The sequence below is a fragment of the Myotis brandtii genome, unplaced genomic scaffold, assembly GCF_000412655.1.
Source record: "Myotis brandtii unplaced genomic scaffold, ASM41265v1 scaffold191, whole genome shotgun sequence".
Classification (NCBI taxonomy): Eukaryota; Metazoa; Chordata; class Mammalia; order Chiroptera; family Vespertilionidae; genus Myotis; species Myotis brandtii.
The window spans coordinates 7,921,324-7,944,517 of record NW_005357115.1 but is presented as its reverse complement, the minus strand read 5'-3'; the positions used below and the strand labels follow the sequence as shown (position 1 = coordinate 7,944,517).

Genomic DNA, 23,194 nt, shown 5'->3' with positions numbered 1-23,194 from the left:
TGAAATAAACCTATGAAAATTGCTTAGATAGCACTTATGAGCTCACCTGAAGTCTGCTGATCTTCTGACTGGCTACTTTCATCTCCTCTGCCAGGGTCTCCTTGGACTTTTCAGCCAAGGCCAGTCTTTTAGAGAGTGCTCGGCACTGTTAAATCAGAAAGCATTTCATTACCACAGGGAGCATTTCCCAAAAGCAAATATACTTCAAACAAGATTATTATAAAAGAATCTCCCAAACCAAAGCCTCCCTCTCTTCCTTCCCCAAATATCTACAGAATACCTGCAGCCCTTGTACCAGACACTAGAATACACATAAGGAAGATGTGGCCCGACTCTCACCATGCTTAAATAAAACCAAAAACACTTATTACTGAATATTTTTTAAATGTATAAAATCCAGCAGCACTGAACAAGAAATAGAGATATGGCACCAAGAACCCATATCAGTAATGAAATAAGACATCACTACAGATTCCACATACTTTTCTAGTGTCAACATAAATATAAGACATAAACTTGAGGCAAGTTCCAAGGACCAAAAATTGAGTCTCTTTGGTAACAACAGAGAAATTGCAATTCGGGACATGGAAACTATAGTAAGCTACAGGTGTGTTCACTGAGGGTTTGGAGCAAAGAGGAGGTAGAAGCTACAGTCCAAGCACAAACTTCATTGTCTTGAGGATGGGGAGAAGCTCTCGGTGGAGGTTCATTGATCGAAGGTTGTTTCCGTTTTCTAGAAATCAGGTGTTTATGGGAAATCACTCTTTCAGTCTTTAAATTTAGTTTACCTGACAACCCATATGTGAGACTCCCCATTTCATACCCTTCAATTCTCTTTTAGAATGAAATCTTTTCACAATAAATATAAATGCACCTTATGGAGAAAGAAGGTAATCCAATTTAGATAAAGTGAACTAATATCCAAAATTTATTTTCCAAGACAGCCTCAAGAATAAATAGATTGATGTAGTTCAATTTGTTTATTTTTTTGTTTTGTTTCCTTTGCCCAAGGAGACATATTAGAAAAAATATTGCTAAGGTCACTTTCATCATTTTAATAAGGAAACAGAATGTCTACTAACCCAAGCTCATCTATGTTTTTTCCTAGCTCTAATCCAACGACCAGTGGTTGCAAAAAACATAAGAAGTTTTTACATCTACCCAGGATTCATTTAGACTCAGACTGGACAAAAAGGAAGTGGTTATTTCAAACATTATCAATCGTATCTGACCAAGCAATATAGACCCTAAGATAGTTTTCTTGTGTTTTAAGTCCTTTATTAAAGACCACATTTCAGGAACAATAAACACTTTACAGTCCTGCTATACAGATTATGCTTCATCTATATGAAAAAAAAGAATAAAAGTAAGGGCAGGAATGTAAAGGTCCCAGCTGCTTTCTTTGGGGGTTTTACCAAACCTAGGCTATCCAGAGACAGAAGAAAAAAGGAAAAATCAATTTCACTCTCTTGTTTAAGGAGGGTGTGCCATTAAAAGGATCACTAAACTTTCTGATAAGGCCAAAGACTGTCAAGGAAGATCTATTGAGACACATTTGAATGCTGTGTTGACATCTGATGCTCAGAGGAATCATTCCAGTAAAGTCATAGGGGGACACCACTTCCTGTTTACAAATGAGGAAAAACTAGGACAGTTTAAAAATTCTTGTATCACAATTGGGCTGAAGACATCCACTAAAACAAACAAGTCTCTTGGAAATAAAACTGCCTCAAAAATCCCCACTCATTTCAGGAAAGCTCAGCCAACCACCCTCCGTTAACCAAACATCTACTAGTATGTGCTCAAGCACTAAACCTGAAAAAGAGGGAGAGAGTTTTACAAGGTAGGAGGCCTCATGAAGATAACAATCACATCAGGGACACCAGCTCAGAAGGCAGTTAGGGATCCAGATAAGGACATGACTGTGTGCTGCACCGCAGGCTCAGGTGGTCAGTACTCCAGCAGTTCGGCTGCAAGTCATCCAGTCTGTTGCCATCACATTTTCTAGAGCCCGGCAAGCTGTCACTGATGATCCACTCATCAAACAGGTATGTAATGGTTGTTTGTGAACAACACTGAGAGGCACATCATTTATTTTAGCAGGAAACAAAGAAGCCAAGCAACTGGCCACCCATCAACTTTTCCATCTCCATAGTTACTGGCGAAAATCACAGTCAGTTCCCGTAAAGGATGTTGTCTTTTTTTTCTTTTTTTTTTAGTTTCTTTAACAATTACAGCATTATAATTCTCTATTTGACATCTACAGCTGACCTTTTAATATCAAGTTTTAATTCGGAGACCTTACAGGTATTCTTATATGTTGAGCAACATTCAGTCTACCTTATCATTTGTTTCTTACTCTTCGATAGCAGTACCTTCTTCCTTCATTTTCTCCCCTTCTAATCTATGAATTGTGTATAATTTTACTGATTATCTTACATAGTGTTTTTCCAATTCTCTTAAGAGAATGAATTATTTAGTGAGGAAAGAAGAAACTATAACAAAAAGTAAGATTTTATACCTTTTAAAGGTTGGGAAAGGTTATATTTTTATCATAGAAACTAATTTCAACAAATTGTCACTCAAAAATTGGAAAGTACTTTTTAATAAAAGGAAAAGGGCATATTTTATTTTTTAATTTCCATATATGAAAATTCTTTGGCCAATAACTGTCTATAACTACCTAAAACAAGTAATCTATAATAATAATATTCCAAAACATGCATGATCATCAGAAAAGCTACCTATAAGTCTCAATTATGTTTTAGTAACTTAGAAATGACAAATCAGTCCTATATTTACTGAAATGAAAATTTTTGGTTGGTATGTAGACCAATCAATACAAACTCCAACCAAATTCATGGATGAATAGATACTGACGTCTCTCTTCTAGTGAACAGCAGGAGACGAGGACAGTGACCTAATTCCTGAAGGGGTTAGGAACAAACCACCAAATCTAATTAACTCTCCACTCACCTCAGCATAAAAATGCACTGACTTACTGTCAGCCAGCTGTAGCTGAGACGTCAGTTCCACTATCCTTGCCATGTAGTGATTTTTAATTAGGTCTTCACGAGATTCCACATCTGGAACCTAAATAGAGCACACATAACAAATTAAATGAATGCCAGTGAGATGAAGCAGTTCTAGAAAAAAAAAATTAACATCACTTTAGGATACAGAAGAGACAGTATTTTGTACATTTTTATTTGAAATTTGATGGGGGATCATAGTTTTCTTACCCCTCAAAGAAACTTCAGACAGGGCAGGCAAATGAATACTCCAAATTTCCTTTTTTTTTTTTTTAAATATAGTTTTATTGATTTCAGAGAAGAAGGGAGAGGGTGAGAGATAGAAACATCAATGATGAAAGAGAATTACTGATTGGCTGCCTCCTGCACGCCCCACACTGGGGATCGAGCCCGAAATCCAGGCATAAGCCCTGACCAGGAATCAAACCATGACCTCCTGGTTCATAGGTTGACACTCAACCAGTGAGCCACCACAGCCAGGTTCCAAATTTCTTTTTTCAACACCCTACCTAACTCAGAATGAAGCTATGGCTTCAAGAAAACAGAGCAGAAGTGAGGTATTGGGAAGCCCTGGTACCATGTCCCTCCGTTGCTTCATTAGCCACAAACCTGACTTTCAAAATTTCCATCTGTCTGATTCCTATGTCCTCCTCTAACTGGAAGAAGACAAGGAAAGGGGAACATGTATTGGAACCTCTAAAATCTGAACATTCTTTTCCCCCCCAACATTATCTTAAATCAGGCTCTAATGCTATTAAAAGATGCTAACAAATTAAACTATTTCTATAATGAACAGTTACGAGCCTTGTCCCAGACTAGTATTTCTTCTAGTTACTCTAGCAATGACACACTATTGAATTCAGTTAAAAAATATATGCAGAGGTTCAAGATTACCTAAAGTATAGGGCCAATAAGGAAAGCAAAGAATTTAACAAACAACTTGAACTCTATTTACCAACTCACCATACTGAGCGGTAAGGTGCTTATTTATAAAGTTACATCTTATAATATTTCAAAACTCTAATGTGCAAACCTCTGTGACAAGCCAAGTCTGACCTGGGTTCACCCACTCGAGGGCTGGACACAACTAGCAGGCACACTGTTCATCAAGCCTTGAAAAGCCCTGCTTTCCCAGCCTGCCCAGTGGGAGGGCCAAAGGCTCTCAGCCTCACCCAGCATGCCAGCGAGCTAATGGCCACCCCTTGTCAAACTGCCAAGTCAAGTCATTCAACGAGGCATTTACAAAGCAGGCTATAATTTGCTGGTGACAGTTAAAATAGAACCAAAGAGAAAAGCCAAATGGATCCACTGATGGAGGGGAAAACACTGGTTCCACATTCGCTAGAATGGTCAGAAACACACTTAGACAAAGCTGATTGTTGTAAGACTTTGTCAACAAACATGCAGCCCGACATCTACTAACAAAACAACATGATGCCAAGCACACTTTACCTCACTGTCAGAAGTCCTGGTTAAAACCCCAATCTAGAACATAAGGAAAAGAATTCTTTAGAATAGACTGTTTACATTTCCAACACAATTTAAACAATGTAATATTTTCTCTTCTCAGTTCATACTTTTAAAGCACACTGGGCCTGGAGTACTAGGTCACTCTTGGATTGTGTTTTACTACAAGGAAGCAGTACCTGCGGACAGGTAACCAACCACATTTGCTATTTCTGCCATGAGGTGGTAATGGATGATCATCATCACTATTTCCTTTAACAAAACGCTGTTAGTCATTTTCATCACTGAAACCAACAAATTGGGAAGAGACAAGAGCTTCTGACTCCTGTTGTCATTTCTGTACTTATTTCCAAAGCAGTAGCTGAGATGGTGACCATCATAACAGAACATTCCAAACAGAAAATAAAAAAACACACGGGGAAAAAAAAAACTGGCTGAAAATTCAAAAAAAGACAAAAGAAATACATGTTTGATACAATGTTGTTATATCAATAAATATTCATTTCATATTTAAATCAATGAAAATGTAATTTTAGACACATTAAAGTGCTGCCAGGCTTTTAAAGCTTGGTTTTTTATGGATTAAGACTTCAAAAACAGATAGTCATGCCCTGGCTGGCGTGGCTCAGTGGACAGAGCAATGGCCCTCACACCAAAGAGTCACAGGTTCAATTCCCAGTCAAGGGCACGTACCTGTGTTGCAGGTTCGATCCCTTGCCCCAGTCATGTCTCTCTCATACTAATGTTTCTATTTCTTTCTCTCTCTCTCTCTCTCTCTCTCTCTCTCTCTCTCTCTCTCTCTCTCTCTCTCTCTGACACCCCCCCACACACACTCCCACTTTCTCTAAAAATCAATGGAAAAAATATCCCCGGGTGAGGATAACAAGAAAATAACGACAAAAAAAGATAGTCATGATTACTAGATTAAGGTTACTGTTCATGTGCTTGGGCACAATAACTTTAAAAAGCTGCTGGAAACTCAGTTTCAAGGATTCTGCTCATCAGAGATGATACCCAATAAACAGTTTTCACAGATTCTAAATAATATCCTTAAGAGTATTACTCTGAAGAGTGTGCAGCATATCAACTAAACTGAATGTGTGCTAATGAATATTATGCCCACCTAACTCTAAAGGGTCTTTTTTTATAAGACTTTTTTTTTTTTAAAGAGCCATAATTTTCTACTCACTGAAGCAGGAGTAGCAATTAGTCTCTCCCTTTCAGTTGCAAACTGTTTACAGTAACACGCCAATCATTTACTTTTATATATTCAAATGTGACTACATTTGGCATCCATTCTGCTCTCTGCCCTCACCCTCTCACTCCCCAGTTATGGTTTGAGAATGTGGGATAGCACACAGCTCCTCTTACAGATGTTTATCCAAGTTCTACTCCATTAGATTGAAAGCAACTAAAGGAAAGGAACAGATTCAATCCTATGAAAAATGAATGGAGGCTGACCATGTCCTGACCATCAAAGACCATATCCAAAATCATGGAAAATGTGGTGGTAAATGTGGCAATCTCAACTGTACCTTAAATGAGGGGAGAATAAGAAAAGCTAAAAAGCAGAAACATAAGGAAGACAGAAAAATGCCATGTCCTTTTTAAAAAAAATCTATTGATTGATTTTAGAGAGAGGAAGGCAGAGAGAAACATCAATTTGTTGTTCCACTTATTTATGCATTCATTGGTTGATTCTTGTATGTGCCCTGACCAGGGATCGAACCTGCAATCTTGGCATAACAGGACAATACTCTAACCAACTGAGCTACCCCGCCAGGGCGAAAAAGCTCCTTATTTTTATCTATTGTCTCCAGATCATTTTTGGCAGGAATCCGCTATGTGCAGAGGGAAAGACAGTTCCGTGATGAGCCCCTTCTCTCAGCCTGAAATAGTCCTCTCCTGTTGGACTCCTGCTCACTTTTGAAACACACTCATGCTACCTCTTCTGTGAGGTCCTCCCTAAGCCCTCCAGAGACTGTCTCTGTGTTATACAGCGCGCTGCACACCACAGGTCAGGGCACTGGAGATGCTTTTTGAAGGAGGCATCTGCTTACCAACCTGCTTTTTCTAAAGCACATGGATTATTCCTATTATAAACAAACATGTAATTTAGATGATTAACACTAAACACTAGGTTAGATCCTTACCAATTAACATTTTTTTTAAAGACAGCACTTACCTCACTGGTGCTGTGAACTGGCTCCGACACAGCCTTAGCTGTTTCTTCCTGGTCTGAAGCATTCCCCACAGAGGCATTCTCCTGGGCCAGCCCAGCCACTTGCCCACTACTCGTACTCTTCAGCTTGTCTGCAAGTCGCTGGTTTTCTTTCTCCAACTTGATTTTGGCTAACTGTGCTTCCAACATCCAATGTTCTTTTTCCTGCTCCAGTTTAGAAATCTTCTCCAAACTCTGCTGAACCTGAAGGCAACAGAGAGGTTTGCACCTTAGAGGATGATGAAGGTAAAACGCAGTGGCCAAAAAAATACTTTACCTAAGAATGTAAACCAAAACTACCTAAGGTAAGAAAAAGCTTGACCCTAGAATAGGAAAAGATTTATTCAACAGGATACATAAAGCACATCCATAAATTAAGAAACTGGCCCTAGCTGGTCTGGCTCAGTAGATAGAGCGTCAGCCTGGGAACTGAAGGGTCCTGGGTTCGATTCCGGCCAAGGGCACATGCCCGGGTTGCAGGCTCAATCCCCAGCAGGAGGTGTGCAGGAGGCAGCCGATCAATGATTCTCTTTCATTATTGATGTTTCTATCTCTCTCTCCCTCTCCTCTCCTCTCTGAAATCAATAAAAATATATTTAAAAATACATAAATTAAGAAATTGAACTATAGTAAAATAAAAAGTTTCCCTTCATTGGAAGGTATCATTAAGAAAGTAAAAAGGAAAGCCAAAAGGTGGAAGAAGCGGTATGTATCCAATAGAGAACTAATATTCAGAACATATTAAAGCACTTCTATAAATCAGTAAGAAAAAGACAGATAACCACACAGAGAAATAGGAGGGGGAAAAAAAATACCTGAATAGACATTTGAGTAGGACTATAAACATAAAAAGAAGGTACTCAATGTAACAATCAAAGGAAAGCAATTTAAAATCACCCAAACGACTAAAACTAAAAAAAAAAAAGGTGAAGAGATTGAGAAGTATAAATTGGTAGTTCTAGAATAGTCACAGAGATGTAGATTACAGCATAGGGAATACAGTTGATAATATTATAATAACTATGTATGGGGCCAGGTAGGTACTTGAAATATTGGAGACTACTTTATAAAGTGTATGATTATCTTATCACTATGCTGTCTGTACATTTGAAGCAAATACAGAATAATATTGAATGTAAACTGTAATTGGGGGGGAAAAAGAAAATACAAAGATGGGCAAGTTTGTGGAGTAACTGTAATAATCATAAACATAGTGCTGAGAGGAGTGGAATTTGGGACAAACACTGAAAAACTGTTTAGCAGGATCTTTTAAAACTGAACATAACCTATGACCCAGTAATTTCCCTTCTAGATATACACCCAATAGAAATGCATGCATGTTTACCAAAAGACACGTATAAGAAAGTTTATAGCAGCACTATGATAGCCAAATACTTAAAACTACCCAAGTACTCATAAGCATTAAGAATAAATATATAATATATATTCACACAATACTCAAAAGCAATTAAAAAAAGAGAGGTTACAATTACATATAACACAGATGAATACAACAAATATAATGTTGAATAAAAGAAGCCAGACTGAAAGAGTATACACTACATACTCTTACGTAATAAAAAGTTCAGTATCAGGCAACAAACCTAATCTATGAATGCAGGATAACGGTTATCGTTGGGAGAAAGGAGAATAGCAACTGGAAAGGGGCAGGAGGAAAGCTTCTGGGGTCCTAGTAATTTTTTTAAGGTATACCTTACATACATACATACATATATACATACATAAATAAATATTTTTACTACATACTCTTACGTAATAAAAAGTTCAGTATCAGGCAACAAACCTAATCTATGAATGCAGGATAACGGTTATCGTTGGGAGAAAGGAGAATAGCAACTGGAAAGGGGCAGGAGGAAAGCTTCTGGGGTCCTAGTAATTTTTTTAAGGTATACCTTACATACATACATACATACATACATACATAAATAAATATTTTAAAAAATTTTTATCTAGGTGCTGGTTACATTAATTCATTGGGTATATATTAATGATTTGTATACTTTTCTTTAAGTGCATTATACTTTAATCAGAAGTTTAAAAAGCTAATTCTCAGGGCAAATAAAAGTTTGAGAATTACATCAAATAAAATCTTATAGTGAATTCCAAATGCTTTACCAACTATCATGATTGAGCAATCACCACGTACCAGCACTATTCATGGAACTTTCCTCCTGTTATCCCACTGAGGCCACCTGACAGTCCTACAGTTTTCATTTCTCAAAGAGAACTAAAGCTTCCAACAGCTACACCACCTGCTGAGCCAGCAAATGGCAGAGCCGGGACTTGGGACTCCATCTGTCTTGCTCACAAGTCTGATTCTTTTCACCATATCACACTGCCTCCCATTGGCTCAATTAATCCTTACAAGACCCTGAAAGGTAGATATTGTCCTACCTTAGAGAGGCAGGAAGTGAGACCCAGGGTGTTTATCAGACTAGCCTGCAGTTGGTCAGTGGCTGAGTGGGAAAAGCAATAGCTTTGAAGTCAAACAATTCTGTCCCTTAGTAGCTACTCTGGGTAAAAGCTGCTTCATTTCTTTGAGCCTTATTTTCTATACATAAAATAAGAAGAAAATCTAAAATCAATTCTTTAGGTATTCCACGTTTTATTGTTTGTCTCAGGAACTGTTTTTCAGGAATTATTCTGTGTATGAAATTTTTAGCGTACAAATATCGAAAATCGAAAAGTGATATGTGTCCTATGAAAATAAGGTCAGCATAGATAAAATATTGCTGCAGATGAATTTATTTTATGTTGTCTTTAAAATAAAACATTTGCAAAACTCAAAGCAAGCCAGTGTTAAAGTGAATAAATCTCTGACAAAAGTTAAACTGCTGTCAGTTTGTACCAACTTGTACAAAGATAGTACCTCCTACTTATCTGCCTCCAATTCGATCAACCAATTGAATACTAAAATTTTTTCATTCGTGCTCATTTAAGAAGTAAAACAATTCACTGAGTCTCTAGCCCCTCCTTCCTTTGCCTTGTTATTTCAGACATTTAAATCTAGTACCTAAAGAAGAATTATCATGGCCAAAGTGTGTTGATACTAGTTTATTGGCAATTATAACACTGATTGAATCAAGATGACTTTAAATATTGAATACAAAGAAATGTCTTTCAATGCATTATGCTTATGGTGCTTTTTAGCATGTGTTAAACAGTTAACTTTACATGTTTACTTTATAGCCTTTTAAATCACCCTATGTATGTTTAAAACCTTTCTAAGGGATTTAATATTTATGCTCTTTAACAAGTACCATGATTTCGCAGGTACCATACCTGTTGTGCAAGGCCTTCTCGACTTTCAGTAGAGCTGAGAAGGACCCGGCGGTTCGCCAGTGCTTCTTCATAAGGCACAGACTCCGAGAGGGGCTATGGGAAAAGCATCATGAAAATTAAAGAAAAAGATCGTATTAGCTTCATGATCCTACATATACAAATTAGAATGCTAAGTGGGGTTTGATAATAAATTCAGATGTATGCCAAGATAGACTATTTTCTTTAATACATGTGAAAAGAAACCTCTTTTAAAAAAGAAGATAAATAATGAAGGTGAATATCATACCAGTTACAAGCTACAATTAAAACGATATTGACTTGCACCAAAATAGAAAGATAAAGGAACAGGATAGGCAATCTAGAAATAGACAAAAGCATATACAAAAATATATTATGTGATAAATGTTTCATTTTTAAGTCAATGATGAAAGAGTAGTTGAGATAAATGGTACATGAATAACCAGCTAATAATTTAGAAAAATAAGTAATTAGATCACTGTTTATACTCCTCATATCAAAATAAATGAACTTAAGATGGATTGAAAAGCTCAACCTAAAAATTTACACCACAAAAATACTGGGGAAAAATATAAGTGACCATCTCAATTTTAGGAAGTACTCTGAGTTTCCAAGATTCCCCTAACTGAGTGAGCATCAACCACTAAGAAAAAGACTGGTTTGATGACATAAAAATTAAAATTTCTATTTTGAAAAGTTAGTACAGCAAACTGAGGAGGAAATATTTACAATATAAACAAGAGATTAAAATCCTTAATATAGAGAGCTTTCTACCCTAATTAGGAACATTTACTTAAAAACATATAAATGATTTGGACAGGGAATTGATAGCATAAATATTCATGATAACTTTATGAAAGAATGTTCCACTTCAATAATAAGCAAAGAAATGCAAATTAAAATAACAATAAGGAACATCTTGTCTGAGGTTGACAAGTATTGAATTTGTTAGTTAAATTTACACTCCTATTAATAATGATAAACTATAAATTGATAATCTCCCTAAAGTGTCAAAATATGAAAATGTGTCAAAACATAAAATATTCATAGACTTTGAATCAGCAACTCCTTTTTTAGGAATTAATCTTAAAGGTATAATTAAAACAATTAGACAAATATAGAAAGGTAGATAGCCGTATATATTGTTAGAAGTGTGTTTGTCTGTATGTACATGTGAGTGTGTACATACACACATTAAAATTTTTCGGATCCAGATATACTCTAGCAAAGTTAAGAGTAGCTAGCTTTGGGTGGTAGGACTTGGGGTGACCATAATTATCTTCATTTACTGCTCTATCTTCTGATTTCTTTTTGCAATGATTGTATATTCTTACTATATTCAGATAAAAATTATAAATGTATTCCAACTATCTTTCTGTTTCTACAAGTTTAAGATTTTCTGAAGTTTGACACTGGCTGCCTGGCTGCCTCCCCCTAAACAGTCTACCAGGTAATGGGGACATGACTCCAACACGGCCTATGCATATATCACGTATTAGGTTTGGGTCTCTATTACCTCCTCCTCCTCAAATACCCACAACATCCACCAAACACCTGTGCCTCAAAACTGTGTAAAATCTAAACACTGTAGTATGAGTTGTGGGAAAACTCTTGTCATTCTCTGGCATTATTCCTGATTTTTCCACTGATTTAAATGTTAACAGAAGGTCACAAACCTTTCTCAAAGCCTTCATGTAGGCGGCAGCTTTCTTCTTGTACTGTAGCATGCATTCGGCGGAAAGAGGATTAATGAATCCACTCGCTACCTTAGGCCCATAGCTCAGTGAAGCAATGAAGTAGTCCACATTGTTGCTGAAGAAAGATGCAATCTAAATGAAGAGTGACAAGAAGATAGATTTTGTTTTCCAAAAATATATCTATACATATAAAAAGCCAGCGACTGCAACGCTGTAAAGACAGGAAGGACCGGTTGCTATGACGCCCACTGTGGTCAGTGAACCAGCCTAATCAGGAGGTGGGGCCGCCGGCCAACCTCCCGGGGCCCCTCCCCCCAGCCGCCCCGTCCTGATAGGCTTCTCCCACCAGATCGGGTCAGGGCAGCCAGCCAACATCCCCGCAGCCCTTCCCCCCAGCCGGCTCCGCCCCAGATGGGCCCCCACCACCCCGATCAGGGGCAGGTCTGGCTGGCCAACCACCCATGACCCCCCCCCCCCGGGTGCTGGCCCCCAATTGGTCCTCTCACCCCATTCGGGGGCAGGGCCAGCCAGCCCACTGCCCACAGCCCCTCCCCACAGCTAGCCCCAACTACCCATAACCCCTTCCCCAGGCTGCTGGCCCCCAATTGGTCCCCCCACCCCATTCGGGGGCAGGGCCAGCCAGCCCACTGCCCACAGCCCCTCCCCACAGCTAGCCCCAACTACCCATAACCCCTTCCCCAGGCTGCTGGCCCCCAATTGGTCCCCCCACCCCATTCGGGGGCAGGGCCAGCCAGCCCACTGCCCACAGCCCCTCCCCACAGCTAGCCCCAACTACCCATAACGCCAGCCCCACCACAGATTGGCCCCCCCACCCTGATACAGAGGACCTACTGTATATAAAAAGCCGGCTGGTCAACCACCCGTAACGGGGTGGGCCGGCCGGCCAACCTCCCGCCATCTCCTCCTCCCAACAGGCCCACCTGATCCTCCAACTGAGGCCGGGCCGGCCGGACCCCACCCATGCACGAATTCATGCACTGGGCCTCTAGTCTAATACACACACACACACACACACACACACACGTGTATATATACTAGTATATGTATATATATTAGCTTTCTAAACAAAGTTAGACACTGAGAATGGAAATGAAATTTCAGCACCTGCCTAAAAGCCCACATTTATTTATTTGAGAATGCCTAGGCAATGATTTATATTAAAAAGACAATATCAGTATAAATATTGAGACTATACTTCTGACAGGTCTTAATCTAGATAAATTTTTATTCTTCCTAAAAACCAAAACTGATTCTGATTTATTCAGAATATTCCTAGATGATGTTCATGAGCTCTGGATCTCATTAACTCTGCCACTGCTCTCAAAAATAGACATATTTGAATTTATACATTCCATTTGAATTTTAACTTTAAACGTTTCATATTACAACATAACCCATGGCACAGGCATCTTGAATATGCACTCTCTACTTAAATTTAATTCTGTAAATCTCAATCTGTATATCACAAATGTAATAGAAAAGACTGAAAATTAAGTAGATCCTTGTTATTTACTGAGTTAACCTTTATTAAATCTACATAAGGAGCCACAAAAATCTGTAAATTTGTTGAGCCATAATTTTGAATCTACAGTGCTATATGAAAATCTGGTATAAATAAAAATGTCTAAGGAAGTTCTTAGCCAGAAAAATTATTCCATTTTGATAAATAAGGAAAAGTGACTTATGAAACAGAGTATTCTACATTGGCAAAAATTGCTCCAAAAGTAGACAATTAATTACTAATGATCTAAAAGATTATATTTTTCATTAGCTACAAATTAAGCTACCACAGACTAACATTAGTTCAGGTACTTATTCTAGTTAAAAAAAAAATTTATAAAAAATTCAGACTGAAAATTAAATACCTTTTCTTGAGACAACATTTTAAAGTTTTAGGCAAACCAAATCTAAAATAAGCTATGAGTATACAGGTATTTAATATTCCAGAGTTCTCATAAAAAAGTGGCAAATGCAGAGACCCTGTAAAATGCCAACAGTCTCTTTTTCTGGAATTTGCCTTAATTGAATCAAAGTTAGAATTATCCTCAGAAAGCTTCCGGCATGCCTGTAGATAAAAGTATTAAAGTTGAGGCAGTGGATATGGCCTTCTGTCTAAGGAATCCTGTAGGCACAGATCTGTGAACTGACAGAACCTAAAGAAAACACCTTTTAATTATGGTTCCAAACTATACCAAACTGGCACAAAGACCAGTCTGAGTTTGGGAAAAATAATACTTAATATCTGACACAACCTATGGTCATTTCTGACTAACTTAAATCACTGGAAAAAATTTGTATCTATATGGTCAACCTGTCAGAAAAATAATGATATATAAATATGGATAGAGATTAGCATTTCCTTGAGAAATTATGCTGTCTGTTGAAACAAATGGGCTAAGATCGTCCTGAACACAGTCCTTTCAGCTTCATACATATGGGGACTTCTCATAGAAATCTTAACCTTTAAAGGCATGCATTCTTAGTGGGCAAACTACGACCGTACCCTTTTATGTAATGATGTTTACTTTGAATTTATATTAGTTCACACAAACACTCCATCCATGCTTTTGTTCCGGCCCTCCGGTCCAGTTTAAGAACCCATTGTGGCCCTCGAGTCAAAAAGTTTGCCCACCCCTGCCCTAGCCCATAGGCCCCAGGCCAGCCAAAGCGGGTACCAGCAGGGGCCCTCTGATCGCCCCACTGGTCACCCCACAGAGGGAGGCAACCAGCAGCAGTGGCAGGCAGGGCTGGCAAGTGGACGGTGCCAGGCCGGCCAAGGCGGGTGCCAGCAGAGCCCCCCCAAACCCTCGCCCGATCGCCCCACCGGTGGCCCCACAGATCGGCCCTGATTGCCAGCCAGGCCTAGGGACCCTACCTGTGCATGAATTTTGTGGATCAGGCCTCTAGTTTCATAATAATACTTAAGTACTTAATGATCCAAAAGATCATTATCCAGTATTAAGAGTTCAATGAAAAAAACATATGTTAAAGGCACTTTAAAAGTACTTGGTAAGGTATAAAACCACAGAGGTAGCTTTACCACAAGTATTATCAAAATACAAACAAGCCCTGGCTGGTTTGGCTCAGTGGCTAGAGCGTCGGCCTGCAGACTGAAGGGTCCCGGGTTCAATTCCGGTCAAGGGTACATGCCTGGGTTGCGGGCTCAATCCCCAGTAAGGGGTGTGCAGGAGGCAGCCGATCAATGATTCTATCTCGTCACTGGTGTTTCTATCTCTCTCTCTCCCTCTCCCTTTCTCTCTGAAATGAATAAAAATATATTTTTAAAAAAATACAAACAAAAAATTAGAGGGGGAAAAAAATACTAAAATTTTTTTCTTTTTAAGTACCCCAATTTTTAAATATACCCAAGAGTCTATCTATATTGAGACCACCTACAATCTTTAAATGACCAAATAACTCATTAAAACATAAAGTGTGAGTGATCCCCTTAGTCATGACAAATGCTTAACAGTAATTACCATATTTGTTTAAATACTGGGTAGGGAGGAGGGAAAGGGAGATGACTTTATTTTACAAAAAGCCTGATAGTCCAAAGTTCTTTCACAGGTTAATTTTCCTATGTCACTGAAGGAAGAAAAAAAAAAGCATATTTAAATATTGAATTTAATGTCAATATAAACAGAAAAATTACCTTTCCTGCTCCATTTGTTAACGCCACTACTGATGACAGGATACAGTCATTTGTTGTAATGAGCTTCTGCGTAGCTGTTGGAAGTTCATGCTCTATTGTAGCTTTTTGACTATAATGTTTGGAAATATCTAAAAAGCAATTGAATGAAAACTCATTACTACCTATGTACAAGTGGCATATAGATAACTAATCTGTTACCTTCTCATATCTATTCTTACAAATTTACTCAAAAATGGTCCTAAATATTAAGATTGTGCTGAATATCAATTAGGTCGCAAATCCACGTGGAAAGAATGGAGAGAAGTGAAGGTCCCTTAACACCATCCTGACATCTCTATTACAGCCACCAGCTTGTACGACTATGTCCCTTATTTGAATGTTAGCCCTTATTCTAGTGTTGGGTAAATGATCCTGACCAACATTTAACCTGATTAAAAACCCTGATTTGATAGTCCAATAGGCACAAATGAGAATTTATCTTATATTTATATAGCAAACCATGAGCCTGGAACAGAACAGCCAACAGAGGCACAATGTCCCACAATCCTTACTGGGCCTTCGCTAGTTTGCTAGTACACACTTAAGCAATGAAAAATGTCTGCACAGACAAAGGATTGGATACTCCTGTGTCTGGCTTCACGTGCTGCTGCCTCCAGTCCAAGAATAGTACAAGCAAGGTCTGTGGTTAGAAAAGCATAGAAGAGAGGCTTAGATATAAACATGTTAAGAGAAACTACAGTAGGTGAAACTGGCCAAATATCTAAGCTTGGAGTTTTCTGGGTCTCTGAGAAATAGAATAATTTTGTCTTGGAAGTAAGGGAAAATGGGAGAATTATTAAGACAACATTGATTCACAAAGAAGGGTAATTATATTTTTAAATAACAAAGTGTTTACCATAAGCCTCCTTTGAATTTTTTTAGAATACTTTTGTTATACAACATTATCATTACCAACAAAGCTAAAAATAAATAAAACAATATGAAAATTAACTTTTATAGCAGGTGTGTAATTAGAGACTTTCATTTACTGAGAATCAAGTAATTTAGCTGATTTCAGACAGTAAATAAGAGGAAACAAGAAAGAAATGGTATTTGAGGTTTAACCTGATACAATCATGATAGTTTAATATAAATTACTGCAAATTTTATGAATATTATTTTTACTAAAATTTTAAAACTAGGGTATTATTTTATTTATATATTTTATATACACATATACACATATAAACTTTTAATTTAATATAATTTTAGATTTATAGAAAAGTTACAGCCAGTTTTCCCTATTGTTAAAAACTTACATTACTATGATATAGTTGTCACAGCAAAGGAACCAATTAGTACATTACCATTATGTTTAATATATTCTTAAAAATAAATGATTATTCTCTATATTCAGAAGAGTGAATAAAAATTCTACTGGAGTGCTGAACATTTTTTTGTATACTGAACTTGCTAACCCCTAACACAGACATTTTCTTTCTATACATCACAGAAAGTTTTATTTAATATTTTACAGAAAGTGTACAATGTTATAATACAACTTGGTTGGTAGGCAATCTTGGTTGATTGGTAGGTGAGTGAGATACTTATGAAAGACGTACAACACTAAAAACACTATGTAGCTTCTATTTGGATCAGTGCTGTTACAATTTGATAATTAATTATCCTAATCCAATTGTTTACTCTTTATTCAGTCCAAATATTTTAAATATTTAGGGTGTTCTTTGACATTAAACTTTAACTCCAAAAAGAACAAAGAAATCAGAGATTTCTTTTTCTTTTATGTTTCCTATGAGTCTAGCCGCTTTAGACCTGAGACTAAACATAACAATTCTCACTTTAAATGTCCCTTGTTAAAGGACCAATTCACTCCTATTTTAAATCCATGTAGGATACACATTTTTTTTATAAATCTCTATCTCTCTTTTTACACTGAGACCAGTCTACCTGCCTGCCTGCCTCCCAATTTAGGTCAAGCAATACTCAGAGCAGAGCAGGAAGAAAAGAGATTTGAACAAGAGTTCTCTTAAACACAAAGCTTCTTCCGTTAATGCCAGTTAATGCTCACTCTGAGGTTTCATGGGAGATATACAACAGTCCTCCAAGCGAGGTAAAGAGATTTGAACTGTAAACCTAGCAACAGGACCCCATAATCTTGCCAACCATCCTTCATGTTTCCCAATATTCTCTCTTTACATTACGTTCATTTTCAAGGACAGAAAGAAGCGGAGGCACAAAGGGGAAACCCAGATCCTCCCATAATCTCCATCAGCTCATGCCAAAAAATGACAGCAACATTCTTGGATTTAGACCATTTGGCATCTTCTCAATTTTATGTAATGTATGTACAAAAGCATCTTTAGAAAACCTCGTATATTATAGATTAATTAAAATAGAAATAGAATCATGTAAATGAAGCTTTAAGACCCCTCTCACTGGAGAGCTACCCTCCACTGCGCTAGCCTCTCCTTTACAGGAATGTTGGAGGAACCACTAGCAGGAACAAGTCATAGTATCAGCATAGGAAAATTTAGAAAACAAAACCAAAAAACCTCGAGCCACAGAGCCACTTGTGGTTTCAGTGGCCTAATTCTAGGTTAAGTAAAATCCTAGACTACAGGACTACAGTATGAGCTTCCCAAACCAAACACTGCACAGGAAAAGGGACCAGTCCCTTAGGTTTTCTATAAACCAGACTAGGTTTCACAGGGTTGGGATGACTACCGTCACCTGCCACCAAGACTGTCTACTCAAGCTGTGGTTTCTGCAACCAGGGTTCATCCAACTAGAAGTTGGATAGACTTTTAAAGTTCCTTATAATTGAAAACAAGCCACAGGAAGGACCATTCTCCAGACTGAATGGTAAGGTGGTGCTGGATAATACGGCTGAGACTAAGAATGATTCCCAGTGCCATAGGTAATATGTCAATCTACAGAAAGGCCCCCAAAATACCCATTTTATGCACAATTTTAAGTTTTAAAAAATTATTTCTGTGACACTAGTAATTGGTCACTAACTGAACTAAACAGCCCAATGAATAATCTAAGCACCTCAGTCACTTCCAATAGTCCTTAATAATTGCTCCGGCCCTCTCCTCCTTTCCCTTACCCCAACAGTCTTCAAAATGAACAGAAAGAAGGAGAAAACCTCACAGCCACAAAGAACTATAGATTTAAAATTTTCTGCACTCTGAATCACATGCTTAGCTTTAAAAAAAATCAAATGCTTTTCGGCACACTCTAGTCTTAGAAGCACACAAGCAACTTTTGAAAAGCAACCAAAGCTTAAAAACAGACCTTCATTTCTTAAGGATGTGCTGAACAAAATAGGACTTGAGATGGACACTTTACACATAAAAATGCACAGGTTGGTGGAAAGTCAGTGCATTCTTTCTGGGAACTTTAAACCTTGGTTTCCTCAATTCCTTTCATGTTTGGGCTCTAACAAGTGGAATGTATTTTGCTAAATGCCTCTGAACCGCATGTCTGATTTGATACAATTCACACACCTGCCTTAAGTCAGTGTAATGTATTTTCAGCTAAAGTACTGTGCACAAGGGTTTCTCTTTAGCACTTTGTTTACCTTCAGAAATGAAGCAGATGGGAAAAGCAGAAGGCAGTGAACTATGCACTTCAATGTAAGCCAAATGCTACTAAGCCTCTATCTGGGGCCTATTAACCTTCACAGTATTTGTTTAAATCTCATTCAGGCAGGTCTGAGAAAGTGGGATGAAAGTTTTAAATTTATTTGTGTACTTTTTCAACCTCACCTTTCATGACATCATGAAATCCATCCAGAGCAGCACCAACATTTGTTAAGACGGAACTGAAGTTTGCCCGAAGGAGTCCATCTGGCTCCGTACCTAGGAAACCAAAGTCACAAACCTAAGCATTTTCCCAGAAGACTTAGCCTGAAAAATTGACAGCCCACTATCTCCCCCTACTTTTGGGAAGATGGAGAATGAAGACTGTTTGTGATATGTTGTGAATAATGGCTCTTAAAATCATTGCAGACACATTCATATGTAATGGCAATAAACATATAGACATATCTGACCTGCATTCCCCATGTCCACAAATATTTTTAATGGTTAATAATCAAAATTAAATTATTAAGCAGGATTATATCTATCATGATTCTTTTAGAAATGAAGGTCTGTGAATTTTCACCTTGTTACTCTATAACACATTTCTCATTTTACTAGGTGTACCGGTTAATAATGGCAGATTATGTAATCAAAAAAACCACGATAATTTCAAGAGAAACATCAAAAGTGCTTTATTCAAAGTAATGTCCAACACTAGCTACACATTCCCCCATCTTTCAGGTAATTTGTGGACACCGTCCCAGTAGAACTTCTCTTGTTTTGAGCAAACCATTCAGAGAACCAATTTTCCACTTCTTCGTACGTTTTGAAGTACTGCTCAGAAAGTGCATATGCCATTGATCGAAACAAGTGGTAATCTGAAGGGGCAAGGTCTAGTGAATATGGCAGGTGGGGTAATACTTCCCAGGCAAGGTCTTTTATGTGTCTTTAACTGGTTTTGAAGTGTGTGATGGTGTGTCATCACGAAGCAAAATTACTTTGCCTTCTGGTCCATTCTGGTCCTGTTATGATCAAAGCCTGATTCAAATTGATTAGTTGTTGTTGGTAGTGATCAGTATTAATGGTTTCACATGGTTTTAGAGCTTATAATACACCACACCTTCCTGATTCCACCAAATGCAGAGCACTGTCTTCTTTCCAAAGCGATTTGGCCTTGTAGTCAATGTTGATGGTTGACCTGGATCAACCCATGATTTTGTGCGTTTGGGATTCTCAAAATAAACCCACTTTTCATTGTCAGTCACAATTCGATGCAAAAAAAGACTTTCTTTCATGCCATTGAAGCAACATTTTACTGATGACTTTTCGGTTTTCCATTTGTCTTTCGTTCAGTTGATGTGGCACCCATTTTCCTTCCTTTAAAATCTTTCCCATTGCTTGTAAATGATTGGAAATGGTTTGCTGAGCAACGTTTAATCTTTCTGCAAGTTGTTTTTGAGTTTGACATGGATCTTCATCCAATAATGCTTGTAATTGTTGGACTTCAAACTTTTTTGGTTGACCTGGACGTTCTTTGTCTTTCATATCGAAATCATCACTTTTAAAGCATTTAAACCAGCGTTCACAAGCATCTTGAGATGGAGCATGTTCACCATAAACTTCCCGAAGTATACCATAACTTTTTCTTCAAAATAATGAATTAAAACTTGCCACAAATGCTTTTTGGCATGAAATTCGACATTTTTAAGTATAAAATATCTATGATGTTAACACCTTCAGCAAATTTGACATATGAAGTTCTGAAGCTTGCTGTCAATACAACAAAATAGCATACATATCAAATCGCATATACATCAACATAATGTGTTACTCCATCTAGTGAAAAAAAATCCACATTATTAACTGGTACACCTAGTATTCTTTCCCTACACATTTTTTAAAAAATATGTTGTTATTGATTTTTAGAGAGAGGAAGGGAGAGGGAGAAAGAGAGAAACATCAATGATGAGGGAGAATCATTGATCGGCTGCCTCCTGCATGCTCCACACTGGGGATCGAGCCTGCAACCAGGGCATCCCCCCTGACTGGGAATTGAACTGTGACCTCCTGGTTCATGGGTCGACACTCAACCACTGGGCCACACCAGCCAGGCCCTACACATTATTATTTTTTTTATAAGCATAACTAAAAACACTATTACTCAAACATCACAGAGTTCTGCTTCTGGCATGACAACATGAGCAGCTGTACAGATCAGCTCTCCAGCACAACTGGTGAAAATTATTAAAAAGCAACCATTTAAAATTCTGGAAATGATGCTAAAAACACAGCAAGTGACAACAAATTTACTCAAGAAAAATCTATAATAATTTGGTAAGAACAGTGAGAGTCTGTGGTATGTGAACCAAGACCCACTCCTTCCTTCCCTCTCCCTACCAGCTCATACACTAGAAATCCCACTCCAAACTGGTACAGCCAAGAATACAGAGCTCCCTCTCCCAAACTGCTGGAGACTGCAGTTCTCATCTTGCCCTCAGGTACCTGTTGCTGAGCATGACTGAGAGATGGGGAGCCCTTCTTTCATCTAGCCCTGAATCATGGATGGCGGCTCTACCTGGGCACAGTGCTTCTGAGAATCTGGGGCCCTGATCACCCTTGCCCCAGCTCACCCATGCCCCAGCTCATCAACAGAAGTACCATGCTGAAAAAGGCAAGCCAAGGAGACCTGGGGCTGCTGTCCTACCCCCTCTACCAAGTGCTCACCTACTAATGCAGGTGTGTCACTCTGAGAGAAGTACATCTCTGTCCCCATCCCCAGCACCAGATCCATGGCTCAGAGATTTAACCCAAGTGGGAAGGAAGCCTTAAAACAGAAAGCTCTGAATCTCTTCCGAAAGGAACTGACTTAATTTGCAAGAGCATGGAGGGTTCAAGCCTAGGGAGGCATGGTCTAAAACAGTGGTTCTCAACCTTCTTGCCCTTTAAATACAGTTCCTCATATTGTGACCCAAAACCATAAAATTATTTTCGTTGCTACTTCATAACTGTAATGTTGCTACTGTTATGAATCGTAATGTAAATATCTGATTTGCAGGATGGTCTTAGGCGACCCCTGTGAAAGGGTCTTTCGACCGCCAAAGGGGTCGCAACCCACAGGCTGAGAACCGCTGGTCTAAAAAATGATGAAGCTGGCAGTGAAAGCAATTAAGAGGAAATTGGCAGTTCATTAAAGATATAAGCTAAACTGTACGCTGGTTGGTTTACCACAGAGAAGTAGAGAAAGATACAGCTAAGAAGAGCTCTCCTGGGTTCAGAATAAATCTCAAACACTATCTCAAAAACTATACCTGCTATGTATATGCTAGGTCTATAACTAACTATACCTACAAAAGAGCCCAAATTTAATTAGATCAGTCTGTGAAGCAATTTATGCCCCTCAAGGCATTGCTGAACACAAAAGAACCATCAACCAGCAATTAGTGGAGCTTAAACCTGGGTAAGATTAAGGAAGGAGACAATAAAAGGGAGCACTGTTAAAATCACTGTCCTCCCAGGGTGACTGTGCCTGAGTCTGAGCCTACTTAGAAGCAAATCAGGGTATAAAAATTATACTCTGAAAACTTCAAAATAATATTTAAAAAATTACAGGAGACCTATCTAGATGAAAAAACATACCATATTCATGGATCAGAAAACTTAATATTGTTAAGATGACAATACTCCCCATGTTCATTTCCTAGGGCTGCTGTAACCAAGTACCACACATGGAGTGATTTAGGGCTCTCCCTAAACCAGTAGGACCTCATCTTAACTTGATTACACCTGTAGAGATCCTATTTCCAAACAAGGTCACACACACAGGTATTGGGGTTAGAACTGCAGATATCTTTCTGAGAGACCCACAAAACTCCCCAATGTGATCTACAGATTCAATGTAATCCTCATTGAAATACCAGCTGACTTTTTTATAGAAACTAATAAGCTGATTATAAAATTTATATGGAATTGCAAGGGACCCATAACAGCAAAACAATCTTAAAAAAGAAGAACAAAGTGGACTCCACTTCCTGATCTCAAAACTTACTACAAAACAACAGTTATCAAGACAGTGTGGGAGAAACCAAGATGGCGGCATAGGTTAATGCCAGAGTTTGCTGCTTCGAACAACCACTTCAAAAATACAACTAAAAGACAGAACGGACATCACCCAGAACCACAGGAAGGCTGGCTGACTG

At 38.2% G+C, this 23,194-nt stretch overlaps 1 protein-coding gene across 2 annotated transcripts in view; it reads right to left on the bottom strand.

The window, feature by feature from the left end:
* The window catches only part of PPP1R21 (protein phosphatase 1, regulatory subunit 21), a 50,431-nt gene that overhangs the window by 4,305 nt on the left and 22,932 nt on the right, over positions 1-23,194 (bottom strand). Inside the window, exons 13-20 of one of the 2 annotated variants that reach the window (XM_005864811.2) lie at positions 19,182-19,274; positions 15,412-15,539; positions 11,718-11,870; positions 10,024-10,116; positions 6,685-6,924; positions 4,485-4,517; positions 2,977-3,093; positions 47-145 (exon numbers count right to left, since the gene is read on the bottom strand). In XM_005864811.2, the coding sequence (XP_005864873.1) occupies positions 47-145; positions 2,977-3,093; positions 4,485-4,517; positions 6,685-6,924; positions 10,024-10,116; positions 11,718-11,870; positions 15,412-15,539; positions 19,182-19,274 (956 nt within the window). The remainder of the gene's footprint in view (positions 1-46; positions 146-2,976; positions 3,094-4,484; positions 4,518-6,684; positions 6,925-10,023; positions 10,117-11,717; positions 11,871-15,411; positions 15,540-19,181; positions 19,275-23,194) is intronic. The other variant, XM_005864812.2, reaches the window with a different exon arrangement.